Raw genomic sequence first — 15,437 nt, 5'->3', positions numbered from 1 at the left:
CCACAAAGTGGAAGTATGTTGCTTCAGAGGACAATCCTGCAGACCGTGCGTCGCATGGACTCAAGGCCAAAGATCTCATCGCCTCAAATTGGTTCAGTGGGCCAAGTCTTCTATGGCAAAAAGAGCTACCCGGTGGAGAGTGAAAGGTGGGAGAACTTGACGCAGGAGACTCAGAAGTACTTAAAGCTGTCGTACAGCGCACACTCAAGGTGGTTTCTCTGGAAGAACGTTTTGAGAAGTTCTTCAGCTGGTTGAGATTAGTCAAAGCTATTGCAAAGCTCACCATATTTGTGAAGGAAGACCTATACCTACGCAAGAGATGGCGTAGAGTGCAAGATCTCACCAATGAATTCTGGCACAGATGGAGAAAGGAATACTTGTTGAAACTACAGCAAAGACAGAAATGGCAGAAGACAAGAAGGAATGCCAAAATTCAATGATATAGTGCTCAGACAAGATGACACAGCACCCACAAACAATTGGAAACTCGCTAAGGTCACTGCAGTGGACCCAAGTGAAGATGGATGTGTGCGCAAAGTGCAGCTTCTAATCAGTGATTCTACATTAGATGACCATGGCACACGACACAAGCAGACACACTTGGACAGACCTATCCACAATACAGTTACACTGCTAGAAGCAGAATAGACCCACACAAATCTGAAAAGAGAAAACACATTAAATTTGGTGGGAGTGTAGCTGCTGACATCACAAGGCTTATTTTAGAAACCAAAACCTGCGGAATTCTACAGAACTCAGCAGGCACATTTGGAACCTCAAAGACAATAAAGTTGAATATTAAATAACATGGTAGATTCTTGCATCCAGCACACCTTTCAACAGTGATGATAAAAGATGCAACCTCTGCTTAAAGAGAAACTGTTTATTATATACCACCCAGACCTGTCATCCCTCAACAAGTGCAGTGAAATTGTATCAGCATGCCGTCACAGATGGAGACACCTCCTAGGTAACACATGAGCCAATCACCGTGCCACTAAGCCTGCCTGTACCTACCCGTTCTGTGCCCTATATAAACCATGGTATGTGAATGCTTCCATTAAAATCTCCTGATGATTGAAGGAACCCCTCATGAAACAGTTCTGTAGAGATGAAAAAGTCTTGTGATTTTTTTCCCACACATACATATATTGCGCTCTACCATGGTATCGAGCACTAGTCTCTTGATAATCTAATTAAGACATATATATATATATATATATATATATATATATATATATATATATATATATATATACACACAGCATATAAACCGTAATTCCTTGAATGGCCCGGGGCACTAATTAATTTTAAACCTCTTCTCACTCCTGCGATTGTTCAAGGTATGCAGTAGAAAGCCAGCGCAAATTATTTTAAAACCTCTTCCAACCCATGCACTTATCAATAGCATGCAGAATTAAAATGGAATGCAATATAAAATGAAAACATTGATACAAAAATGTTCCACGGCGGTTGAGGACCGCTGCTCTACAACATGTCATTGCGTCCATCTGAACGACCAAGTTGTATGCGTGCCAGCAGGACGAATGCAGTTTGCACCTTCTGATACAAGATTGCAATGCATACTTGGTCAACAGCCATACCGTTTAAACTAATGGTTGTGATATAAACATCTTTAAAACTCTTACTAATATGCGCCACAATTTGTGAACCCTAACCAAAGAAGTATAACAAACACATTTCTGGAGAACATTGGCTCTGTAAAACATTATAAATGGAACATAAGAATTACCCAGAATTCCAATGGCAATATTATACACGCGCCCCCGACCCACGCACGGAAGGGGGGGTTTGGTGCTTGATAGTGGCGTATAATATAGCCAAGAGTCATGGATGCATGCACGGAATTTTGGGTAATTCTTATGTTGCGTTTATAATGTGTTACACAGCCAAAGTTCTCCAGAAATCAATCAATCAATCAATCAATCAATGTTTACTTATATAGCCCTAAATCACTAGTGTCTCAAAGGGCTGCACAAACCACAGCACAAACCAGTACGACATCCTCGGTTGGCCCACATAAGGGCAAGGAAAACTCACACCCAGTGGGACGTCGGTGACAATGATGACTATGAGAACCTTGGAGAGGACGAAAGCAATGGATGTCGAGCGGGTCTAACATGATACTGTGAAAGTTCAATCCATAGTGGATCCAACATATATATATATATGTGTTTGTTATTCTTATTTGTTATTTTATTATATTATTATTATATTATATTATATCATTATATATTATTATATATATTATATTACATTATTTGTTATTTGTTAGGGTTCAAAGACTGTGGCACATATTAGTAAGAGTGTTAAAATTATTTTATATCACAACCATTAGTGTGATCTGTATGGCTGTGGAAGAAGACCCCTGGTTTACACATAGTAGAAGCAAACTAAAACACCTCCTCTATTATGAAAATCATGGCATGGGAAATGTCATTTTTGATGTCAGAAAATTGACCTAGTGCAGTAATTTGAGGCAGGTGCATATAACATACCGGGTGGCTATTCAATGAAATACGGTATATATACATATAAATATATATATATATATACATATACATATAAACATATAAATATATATATATATATATAAATATAAATATAAATATAAATATATATATATATATATATATAAATATATATATATACATACACACACACACACACACACACACACACACACACACACACACACACACACACACACACACACACACACACACACACACACACACAACCGGCCAAAAGTTTGGGCACACCTTCTCATTCAATGCGTTTTCTTTATTTTCATGACTATGTAGATATTGTAGATTGTCATTGAAGGCATAAAAACTATGAATGAACACATGTGGAGTTATGTACTTAACAAAAAAAGGTGAAATAACTGAAAACAGCTTTTATATTGTAGGTTCTTCAAAATAGCCACCCTTTGCTCTGATTACTTTTTAGCACACTCTTTGCATTTTTTCGATGAGCTTCAATAGGCAGTCAGTCACCTGACATAGTTTTAACCTCACAGGTATGCTTGGAGCTCATGGAGAGAATGCCAATGCCAATGCCAATGTCAAACATTTTTCAAACAGTGACAAACCTAGAAACCACAGGTACGCATAGTCTCACCTTGCAGCCCTCGCATGTGATGACACCATAATGCACTCCAGAGGACTTATCACCACAGATCTTGCATGGTATAACTTCAATCTGGGCTGAACAAACACAAACACACATTTTTTTTATTTACCAATTTAGATACAACAGATTCAACAGCACAATCAATTTAATATAGTCAGAAACTTTACAAAAAGTTAGGCATTAGATATTTTTACATTCTACCTGTGTTCTTTGTTGAACACTTAAAGGTTGGGTCTATATGAAACAGGGTTTCTTAACCATAAAGCCTAGTGTTTGGCTACGAGTGCCAAAACATATTGGTTTCTCCGCTGTGGTCCGTATGTGCCGTAAATACTAAGGATGTAACTGTATTATAAATACCACCGTGTTTCGGTTTCAAAGTCTTCACAATATTATCATGGCATGTGATGGTATCGAATGAAAACTTGGTGAGTGTAGTTTTTTCGGGTGTTTTGGCGTTTCCCGGGTCAGTAAATAAACTGCATCACCCACAATCCTCTGGGCAGCACAGGAACAGCAAGGTGGGGGCATGGAATGCCGTAAACAGAAACTTAAGTGTGTTCATACCCCATGTAGACAAAAGTAAAACATTTTTGGGACATTTAATCTGTCCATAACCAGTGTTGGGTTGGTTACTGAAAACCAGTAACTAGTTAAAATTACTAGTTACTTTATTTCAAAAGTAACTCTGTTACTAACTTAGTTATTTACACCAAAAATTAATGCATTACTGTGAAAAGTAACTATTTGGTTACTTCTATTTGAATTTTTTTTTAAAGCCCCCTTTTAGCCCTAATTTTAGTACAGTTATTGCACTGGAGAATAATACAATCTGCTAATCAACTTGACATGCATTTGCATCACATAGCTCTGCTAAGCAATGTAATGTGGTCTACATACAACACACAAAGACAAAGTTATGTTTCAAAGGGCCAATTTGTTTCAGGCCAGAACAAATTGACAAAACTATTTTAAAAAGCTGCAACGTAACATACATATTTAACAAACAGCATAATAACAGCATGTCACAACATAGCTGTAAACCTGGCTTCACCCAAGGAAGGCCGACATGGCAAACACACAAAGTCTAACCAGGTGTTTTTTTCTCTCAAGGAATTCTGAAATAAAATCATGTCTTCGGGAGATCAACACTGTAATGAAGCCCATAACACTCTACTCATTTCCCCACTTTCACAAACGTAGTTTAGAGATAAGGAAAGATTGGCCTGGCCCACTAGGATCCCGCTTTATGTTTGTGAACTTTATAGTTATACATTTAGAGTGATGTGATAATCAAACACTGCAGAATGAAAGAGCAACAGTATATAAGAGAATTGACAAGAGTGTGTGTACCTTCAGTGCTGAATGATGAGCAGAGTTTGGAGTGTTTTCTTTAGCTCGCTTTCCATTTTAATCTCCTCACTGTCCAGGTACTTGGAAAATGTTTTCTGTGCCATTTACCGATTGACGCCCAGTATCATGCTAATTAGCTGCTTGAAAGCGGGTGACTCCACTGTAGACATAGCCTGAATGTCTTCTAGCACATACGCTGCAATGGCTCTATCAATATTGTCCTGGCTAGCAGTCCCTCCGTTAAAATCCAGACGCTGTTGCTTAGGAGGTAGTAGAGGTGGAGGTAAGCTGTGTCTCTCCTTACTAGCCTTGTCCAAGCATGTTGCTTTTTTTAGCTGTTTCAGCAGATTTGAATTGCTGTTTTGGGCAGTTGATAGGATTTTTGATCCAAGACAAAACTTGCATTTCACTAAAATGTTCTTTTCTTTGTGCTTGACAAAAGAAAAGTACTGAGAATATCTCCATGTCAAGAAACTCGACTTCGGCTCCGAAATGACGTCTTGTTAGTAAACACAGACACGCCTCCCCCGCCCCACACACACGCGCGCACGCACGCACGCACGCACGCACGCACGCACGCACGCACGCACGCACGCACACACACACACACACACACACACACACACACACACAGCGCACCTCTTATTCCCCTTGTTACACAGGAATTTTCAGCGGGACAACACTGCAGCTTTCCAATAAAACACATTCAGATCTTCTCAGTTTCTATCCGATACTACATAAAAATAACGTCAAATAACCAGTAACGCATCACGTAGTAACGGTAACTGAGTTACTGAATATAAAAAATAACGTGTTAGACTACGAGTTACCGCAGAAAAAAACTGGCGTTACAGTAATGCGTTACTTTGTAACGCGTTAGTCCCAACACTGTCCATAACTGGTTGAGCTACGTTAGTAACAAACAGACCAACAAGTCCAGGCCAAAACATAACCTATTTGGCATAGTAGGTAAGCAAAGCACACCACTTTTGTATCGAGCCTTTCCAAGGCAACAGAGAGCCAGCTGTTCTTGTCGCACCGCACAGGGGGAAATCACAAACAAACAAAAGTTTAACGCGGGTAATACGCAACATCATTGATAGTATAGCCCCGATTAAGCTAAAAAAGGCCCCTAAAAGGTGTAACCCCTGTTTTTTTTTAAGAAACCAGATCTCTTAAACTATCATGTACAAAAATGGAACGCAAATGGCGTGCAACTGATCTTGAGGTTTTCCATCAGGCACGGAGTGATAGTTTAATAACATATATCTTACCTTAGCTAAAACTAATTACTACTCTAATCTCATCCGCCTCAATAAAAACAATCCTATATTTGTTCAGTACAGTACCTTCGCAAACCCAACAAGGTACTCCCCCCAGTAGCTCCACCCACTCAGCTGACTGACTTTAGGAAATTATTTAACAATAATTTGAAGGAGATTAATGATAACGTGTCCCAGATCCAAAGGGGTTCTTTTAACGCAAATACAAATGTATGTACGACGTATATTGCCCTCCAAAATAATCTCTTTCTTTTTGAGGAAATAACATTAGAGGAACTGCTGCAACTTGTAAATGGGACAAAACAAACAACATGTTTACTTGACCCACTTCCTGGGAAACTTATCAATGAGCTGTTTGAAATATTAGGACCATAAGTGTTAAATTTTTTTAACTTATCACTTTCCCCCAGCACTGTTTCCCTATCATTCAAAAACGCGGGGCGTTCCATCTTTCTGCCCGTGCGGGGGGTTGTCTCTCGCCGGCTTGGGGTCTGGCCGTCCGCTGCTTCTCTCGTGCCCTATCGTCTGCCGGGCGCGTCTGTCTGCGGCTTGCTGCTGGCTCTTCCGGGCGGCGCGGTGGGCCGGGCTCTGGGGTTCCCGTCGCTGGCTGGCCTTGCTGCGTGGGGCCGGTGGTCCCTGGTTCCCTGGGCGCCACACCAGCTGCTCCATTTTCTACCGCTTATTCCCTTTGGGGTCGCGGGGGGTGCTGGTGCCTATCTCAGCTACAATCGGGCAGAAGGTGGTGTACACCCTGGACAAGTCGCCACCTCATCGCATGGCCAACACAGATAGACAGACAACATTCACACTCACAATCACACATTAGGGCCAATTTAGTGTTGCCAATCAACAATATATTTGATTATAATTTCTTTTTATAATCAGTCTGACCTAAACCTTGATAATCATCTTTGTGATTAACACACACTTTCATATCATTTGACAATGTAATATTGAACATAATGATAATCAAAAGTAAGATTACTAACTCAGTGTTAACATTACAGAGTGGAGTGGAAAGGTTAAAAAAGGTTATGAACCCCTTGTTTATGGGACTTTTTGTGTTTTTCATGCATGTAAGTAGAAATATAAAAAATTCCAACTATTAAATATTCCTTAGGTGTCAACCATCCCAGTGATGCGGTTGGTTGATTGTCTGGCCCTGAGTTGATGTTCCTTAAATCAAAGAATAGGATCAACATCAACCGTCCAGAAACGTTTTTGACACACCTCATTTGTCGACAGAAACAGGTACTTTTTAGTAATAAGAAGAACATGTGGACCGTGTGTTGATGAGTTGTTTTAAACAGGCGGGTTAAAAGCCCGACTTATGTTGGTTTGACTGTATTGAATAAAGGCTAATTGTTAACATATTTGAACCATATTTAAACCATCAAAATTATTTCTAGAATTAGGAAAAAATATACATTTTGCATATGTGTTATATATATGTATATATATATATATATATATATATATATATATATATATACATTTTCTACCGCTTATTCCCTTTTTGTATATATATATATATATGTATATATGTATATATATATCCACATATATGAATGTATATATGTACATATATATATGTATAGATATACATATATATATATACATATATATATATACATATATATATACATATATATACATATATACATATATATATATATATATATATATAATACAGATATATATATATATATATATATATATATATATATATATATATATATATATATATATATATCTGTATTATTATCGGGTCTCCCCATGTCTAGCATTAAAAGATTACAGTTGGTACAAAATGCGGCTGCTATACTTTTGACAAGAACAAGAAAGTTTGATCATATTACGCCTATACTGGCTCGCCTGCACTGGCTTCCTGTGCACTTAAGGTTTTACTACTTACGTATAAAATACTACACGGTCTAGCTCCAGCCTATCTTACCGATTGTATTGTACCATATGTTCCGGCAAGAAATCTGCGTTCAAAGGACTCCGGCTTATTAGTGATTCCCAGAGCCCAAAAAAAGTCTGCGGGCTATAGGGCGTTTTCCGTTCAGGCTCCAGTACTCTGGAATGCCCTCCCGGTAACAGTTTGTGATGCCACTTAGTAGAAGCATTGAAGTCCCACCTTAAAACTCATTTGTTCACTCTAGCCTTTAAAAAGACCCCCATTTTAGACCAGTTGATCTGCCGTTTCTTTTCTTTTTCTCCTCTGTCCCACTTTTCTCCTCTGTCCCACTCTCCCTCTGGTGGCCATGGATGAAGTACTGGCTGTCCTGAGTCGGACCCAGGATGGACCGCTCGTCCAGAATCGGGACCAAGGTTGGACCGCTCGCCTGTGTATCGGCTGGGACATCTCTGCGCTGCTGATACGCCTCCGCTTAGGGTGGTTTCCTGCTGGCTCCACTGTGGACGGGACTCTCTCTACAGTGTGGGATCCACTTTGGACTGGACTCTCACGGTTGTGTTGGATCCACTATGGATTGAACTTTCACAGTATCATGTTAGACCCGCTCGACATCCATTGCTTTCGGTTCCCCTAGAGGGGGAGGGGTTGCCCACATATGCGGTCCTCTCCAAGGTTTCTCATAGTCATCATTGTCACCGACGTCCCACTGGGTGTGAGTTTTCCTTGCCCTTATGTGGGCTCTACCGAGGATGTCGTTGTGGTTCGTCTTGTGGTTTGTGCAGCCCTTTGAGACACTAGTGATTTAGAGCTATATAAATAATTGATTGATTCCTCCTGAAGATCAATTGATGAAAAAAGGAGAAGGTATTTCCCACAAATGATGACTTAAATCAAGAAAATAAGATCGAATATGTGTCTTGTGATTACGTGGAATATGTGTAAACGGAGAGAGGTGGCGAGCGCAAAGGTGTGAAACCTCAACGTCTTTTCAAGTGGTCGACTGGCTTGTCTTCTCGCTCTGAGTGTCCTGCTTTCAAGTTAAATCTTTCTCAGCAAATCCTTCTCTGTCTTGCTCATCAAGGACACGGCTGCCGGTAATGCTCTCTGGCTCCATCACTGCCAGTAATGCACCCCCCCCCCCCCCGCCCAAACCCCCAGGTGCTACTAATACGTATTACAAATTTTACTTCTGGGTCATTGTGCTTTCCGACGTCTTGTTTGACAGTATGCACCACTGACATATTTGTATTCCTGATGAAGCAAAAATCAAAGCGTGCAGCGACACTTTTTTTTTTCTCTTTTCTCCCTTCTTCCTCCCGCAAATGCAATAAGGTACCACATGTGTGTTGATTTGTGTGTTTTGGCTGTGTAGAACTGTGTCTGGTTGTCTGGGCGTAAGTGTGTCAGAGAGTGCCCTTCTTCCCTGGTGCCACACAAATCACTTGGAGGGACTAACTAGATTTTTTTCATCCAAACAAAACTTGCACAGGAATAAAACGTCAGTGAGGCTGTATTTAACTTTACTGCCAAACCATACACGCCTACAGCAGTGCTTGAATCCAACATTTCGCAGGTGCATTCACAAACCCCAGAGATCTGAACATCAACAATAAAAATATCATTAGTGTTAGGCAGTTTCATTAACATCCTCCCAGCCTGGTAACAACACACAACAACAGCAGTCACGTTTTTGCCTACCGTGAAGCAGTTCGTCTGCCGTAAACAGCAATGTTGTGACACTCTTAAACAGGACATTACTGCCATCACTCTACATGCACCACAACACCTCCAGGCAACTTCAACCCTTTACTAATACCCTCCTCCATTCACATCCCATCTCCCCGGATTATAAATAACCTAATGTAAAATATCAAATGTATTTCTAATGTATATACTGTTCTTATGCTATCTGAACTCACTATGTTCTTTGCTTGCTGTACATATCCTACTAAGTAAGACCTACACTGTTTCAATGTCCATTTCTCTGTTGATGCAGTTGTTGATGACTGAAGTACTGATATCAACCAAACCTCCTCATCCCATTCCCCGGATTGTAAATAATGTAAATAATTCAATGATGATTAACTTGTGTGATGACTGTATTGTGCTGATTGTATATATTTGTACCATGAATTGATTAACGTGGACCCCGACTTAAACAAGTTGAAAAACTTATTTGGGTATTACCATTTAGTGTTCAGTTGTACGGAATATGTACTATACTGTGCAATCTACTAATAAAAGTTTCAATCAATTAATCAATCATGCATACGTGACAGTATCATTTAGGGCAGGGGTCAGCAACCTCTACCACACAAAGGACCATTTCGACCTATTTCACAAAACGAGGAAGACAATGGGAGCCGCAACTGTTCTCACCAATATCTGCTGGTGGTCACCCAGATGACAAGAATAAGCGCATGCTATGACGCCTTAGCCTTAAACACCTTCTACAACACGTACATACTGCTTGCTAGTCCAGCATCATGTTGTGAGAGGCTTTCCACAGATGCACGCAAACGACTGGAAGGCATACTGGGTTACACAGAGTACACTGACGGTTGTGATATAAACAACTTTAACACTCCTACTAATATGCGCCACATTGTGAACCCACACAAAAGAAGAATGACAAACACATTTCGGGAGAAAATCCTCACAGTAACTCAACATAAACGCAACACAACAAATACCCAGAATCCTTTGCATCCATGAGAATTCCTGACTATGTTATACACCCCGCGAGCACCAAACCCCGCCCACCTAACCTCGCAGGGAGTGTTAAAGTTGTTTGTATCACAACCGTCAGTGTACTCTGTGTCACCCAGCATGCCTTGCAATGTCATACATGTGCCGAAAGAAGCAGCGAAATGCGTGTGTCTGGTCGGCACGCGAATAGCATTCTGTGAATGGCGGGCGTGATGGCGTTCAAGAGGACACAAATAGCATTCCGTAAATGGCGGGCGCGATGACGTTCAAGAGGACGATAAGAGTAATATCATCACGCACGCCTTTAATATTATAATCCTAGTAAAAATTGGAGAACGTTGATGTCTGAGAGGCATTGAATTCTGGAATCTCCCCGCAACAATCTGGGGGGTCGGCAATAGTGCAGCTGAGCCGCATCAGAGTTGCCAAAGAGGCACACGCGGCTCTGGAGCCGCGGGTTGCCGACCCCTGATCTAGGGCTTTTAGAGAGTACAGTGCACAACTGCGCACACAACAGCTGTAAATACTTTCCTCCCCTCTTAACCACACCCCCCCACCCCCCCACCCCACCCCGACCTTGCCCCCCACACCCCACCTCCTGAAATCAGAGGTTTCAAGGTTGGCAAGTATGACCCTTTGTAACATTTTGGTTTTGTTTAGCTCCACGTCCTTAGTTTGTATTTTTGATCCTGCTTTAAATCTATTAAAAGACATCATCTTACCTCCATGCTACTCTTGCTTGCTTCCTGCGTTGGTGAGTAACACAACAATCGCAGCCATGCGCCCTCGAAGACGTAACAGAAACATTACCAAACATAAATCATGCCAATTCATGTAACGGATCATGACAGTAGCTGTTCGCAACGAAATAATGGCGGTACAATGCTTTCCGTCTTATCCATCTGTTTTGGTTAATTTACACATTTTAGCAGGAATGCAGGGAGTTGGTTACAGAGTAGATGCTTGGCATGAGGCACTACTTCCTGTCACACACTTTTAATGTGTACTAAGTGGAAAATCAGTTTTAAATCGGTACAGAACCGAAAGTTATGTACTGAAAAATTCAGCTATGAATAAATGTCCTTCTACACCCTCGTAGTTAGAAGTGGTAATACAATTTATACTACAGTCAAACTTGCATTAGCATTAACAAAAGAAATTTCATGTTATTGTCAAGTTGTGATTAAAACAATGGGCAAATGTAAGATGGGTTACATCGGGATGTCCAAAAGTGCGGGCCAAGGACTACCGGTACGTTATTGGCAGTTGGTATATTGTCAAAATAAAATACAATTTCACTCGCTTACTTGGTCATCTACAGCAGTGGTCCCCAACCTTTTTTTTTATCCGCGGACCTGTCAACGCTTAATAATTTGTCCCGCGGCCCGGGGGTGGGGGTGGGGGGTCCTTTTTTTTCTTTTTTGTCATGAAAAAGGGAGGTTTTTGTCATGAAAAAGGGAGGTTTTTGTGGTTGGTGCACTAATTGTAAGTGTATATTGTGTTTTTTATGTTGATTTAATAAAAAAAATAATAATAATAATAATTTTATTTTTTTATTTTTTATTTTTTATAAAAAATTCTTCTGCGGCCCGGTACCAATCGGGCCGGTGGTTGGGGACCACTGATCTACAGCACAAAGCAAAGTATAGATAGTTGAGCTACACTGGATAGTTTTCGCTGCATTAATTTTACAATTAAATGTACTTAAATTTTTTGTACAGTTACACCCTGCACTTGTAGTTTACCAACCGAAGATGTTACCTAGAAAACTAGAAATGGATCTGCGAGGTAGAACAAGTCCTAGTATAACACCTTTTTGTACCGCAGGATTTTTAACCGGAACTTTCCCATTTTCCCGGGTCAAAAGATTTCCACCAAAAACTACCAGGATATAATTCGTTTTTCAGGAACTATGTTTAGTTTCTAATAGCGATGTGGGACTTTCAGGAGTCTCAAGGAACTTTGGAGGGGTGTTTGTTGTCGAATGCTGATTGGTTGAACACAGTTGCGGTGTTCCTAAAACTTTGTATTCCAAATTTCAGCAGCCATTACACAATTTTTTTATTTCTTATTTCTTGTGTTTTTATTACAACATACTTGCCAACAAAGAAAATAAAGGAACTTTTGCCTTGCAGGAATTTTTGTGAGGCATCTCACTAGTGGAACTATTTTGCAGTGTTTTTACTCAGCCATAGCCTTTAAAGTCGTACGCAGTTTCACGCTGTTTGTGAATTTTTTACAAAATAAGTGAAGCTACAAGAGGTGGGCATGCATGTTCTTTAATATATAGAGGAATATAATGTAGGCAAAGTGAGCTGCTCACTGTGACTCAGACCTCGTAGTTTTCAAGAAAAATGTGAAATGAAGGACGAGTGGAACGAAGGTCAATCACATCAAATATTCACTAGTTACTTTTGGGTAGTTATTTCTTTCAACCCGAGTAATGCAAACATGCATGTAACCCTGACATTTATACGTTATTTATTGTTATTTACAGCTAAATCCAACGATAAATAATGGTCTGAGCGGATGACTTTATGACATTTGGACACTAGACAAAAGCCTGAATTTTTCTTATCAAAAAATCCTATTCACTTTATTTTTAAATCATATTGCTTTGTATTGTATTTACTAACATTTGTGTGTAATTAATATTACCTAAGACAGTCTGGTATCAGTGTATCAGCCTGATTTGTATAAACTACCCTGAACCTGTGAAATGTGGTGGAAACACAAACAAGTCTACAGGAAACGTTAGTATCCTCCAATTCCTAGAACTTAAAGTTCCTGAACTTTCAGTGGAAAAGGCCTATACAATACATATGCTTTCATTCACTATAAGAATGTATGAGGAATTACAGAATTTGTCCATGTGTATATACTGTGGTGATACACATGAATTTTGGGTTGACTCAACAATGCTGCAAGGCGGTGGTGACAGGGTATGCCAAGAGAGAGAACAGTGGTCTAGATCTCTGGCATCTCCTTTTTCACAAGTACAGCAGTGATTGTCAACTTCAAAACAACAGGAAATCCCCCGTGACCCGCAACCTTCCACTGTTACGCTTGCACACTGCACAAAAAAGTCTTCCAGCAACTTTCCACACTTTTGTATAATAATTTTAACACAGTTCTTGACTAATACATAAACCAGATTAAAGCAAAGTCAATTTTGAAAATCAGGAAAGGATACCTTTGTTAATTATTAGTGCTGTCAAATGATATACAAAAACAATCAAATTAATTGTATTCGTATCTCTGCTTTTTGCAGATGATGGCGTCATCTGGCCAGGATCTTCAGCTCTCACTGGATCGGTTCGCAGCCTAATGTGAAGCGACTCGGATGGGAATCAGCACCTTCAAGTCTGAGTCTATGGTTCTCGCCCGGAAAAGGGTATAGTGCCATCTACGGTTTGGGGACGAGATCTTGCCCCAAGTGGAGGAGTTTAATTACCTCGGAGTCTTGTTCAGGAGTAAGGGAAGACTGGATCGTAAGGTCGAGTGCGGCGTTTTCAGTTATGTGGACACTGTATTATCTATTCTTGTAAAGAAGGCGCTGCGCCGGAAGGCAAAGGTCTCAATTTACCGGATGATCTACGTTCCCATCCTCACCTATTGTCATGAGCTTTGGCTTATGACCGAAAGGACAAAATCATGGGTACAAGCGGCTGAAAAGAGGGGGGCAAGGCTCTCCCTTAGAGACAGGGTGAGAAGCTCTGTGACATCCAGGTGGAGCTCTAAGTAAAGTCGCTGCTCCTCCACATCGAGAGGAGGCAGATGAGGTGGCATCTGGTCAGGATGCCACCGGATGCCTCCCTGGGGAAATGTTTAGGGCACGTCCAACCTGTAGGAGGCCACGGGGAAAACCCAAGACACGTTGGGAAGACACTCGCTGTGTCCCAATTCAGGGTCTGCATCCTTTGCAGGGCGCATTTGTGGGGTGCTGACGTCATCGCGGTGCGCGAAGGTTGTCCCAATTCAAAAAAGTTCCAAGTGTCCTTCAAAATGCGGCCGACAAATGTGTCCTTTTCTGCCATTAGCAGAAAGGTTGAATCTGTGTACGCTTCCTTTCATATCCCGAGATCCTTTGCGCTCACAACTCTGGAAAAAATTGTTCAACATGGCGCCTATGCGGACCGGAATGAGCGACTATAATTTGTAAGTATATCTTTTTTTATTAATTTAAAAAAAGCTAAACGCAGACACCTCAAGCAGGGTACATCGGTAGTGATATACATTTTTGTTTAAATATGAAACCTTGACTATGGTAATTGTGCGCGTCCTTTTTGCTCTCTTTACCGACAAATAGTACACACAGTTTCATAGTTTGCACATGGAGTTTAGCGTATGTGGATCTTAGTGGATCAAGCCCTTACTGTATGCAGTGTGTGGCACCACTTAGACTTCCTCAAAATTGTTGAAAAATACAATGATATGGGACCTTTATTAAACAAAATATCCCTGTGATAAATGTTGGTCACCCTTAACATAAAGCAACAATAAAATCATTTGGATTGTAAAGCAGCTTTTTTTTTTTTTTTTTTTACCACGGCAGTCATTGATTGCCTGTTTTGGTGGTCTACTCCAACACCGGTGGACCAGCCAAGTCTCCGGTCAAGTAGTGTTAACAACTGCATTGGCACTTACTGTACAATTAATTTGTTTGTTGGTCTAATGCAATAGGGTAAAATAAATAGTGTGCAAAATTCCATACACAGGCTGTTTATAGCATAGGAAGCACAAAAAGGAAATGGAATTTACATTACATATTACTCTCACAACCTTTCCGGCAAAGGTGTGCGTGTGTTAGTGTGTGTGTGTGGGTGGGTATGCGTGTCTGCAGGCGAGGGGGCATTGGTTGGGCTGGGCCACTTTCAACCCATCGACCGTACTTCAGACAAAAATCACAATGTCAGCAATATGCTCTTTGCACTGTAAATGGACAAAAAAAAAACCTCAACTTTCCTGTGACGGAAGTTTGTCTTTGGTAAGAGTGCACAAAAAAAATAACAAAA

The 15,437-nt window shown here is 40.5% G+C and overlaps 1 protein-coding gene across 3 annotated transcripts in view; it reads right to left on the bottom strand.

Moving 5' to 3' along the window:
- Positions 1–15,437, bottom strand: part of rorc (RAR-related orphan receptor C) — an 82,255-nt gene that overhangs the window by 16,114 nt on the left and 50,704 nt on the right. For all 3 annotated transcript variants that reach the window (XM_061881943.1, XM_061881944.1, XM_061881945.1), the window contains one exon: positions 3,145–3,230. In XM_061881943.1, the coding sequence (XP_061737927.1) occupies positions 3,145–3,230 (86 nt within the window). The remainder of the gene's footprint in view (positions 1–3,144; positions 3,231–15,437) is intronic.

Source organism: Nerophis ophidion, linkage group LG21, assembly GCF_033978795.1.
Source record: "Nerophis ophidion isolate RoL-2023_Sa linkage group LG21, RoL_Noph_v1.0, whole genome shotgun sequence".
NCBI classification, from domain to species: domain Eukaryota; kingdom Metazoa; phylum Chordata; class Actinopteri; order Syngnathiformes; family Syngnathidae; genus Nerophis; species Nerophis ophidion.
Note: the sequence above shows the minus strand (reverse complement) of the source record. Positions and strands in the feature narration are given on the sequence as shown.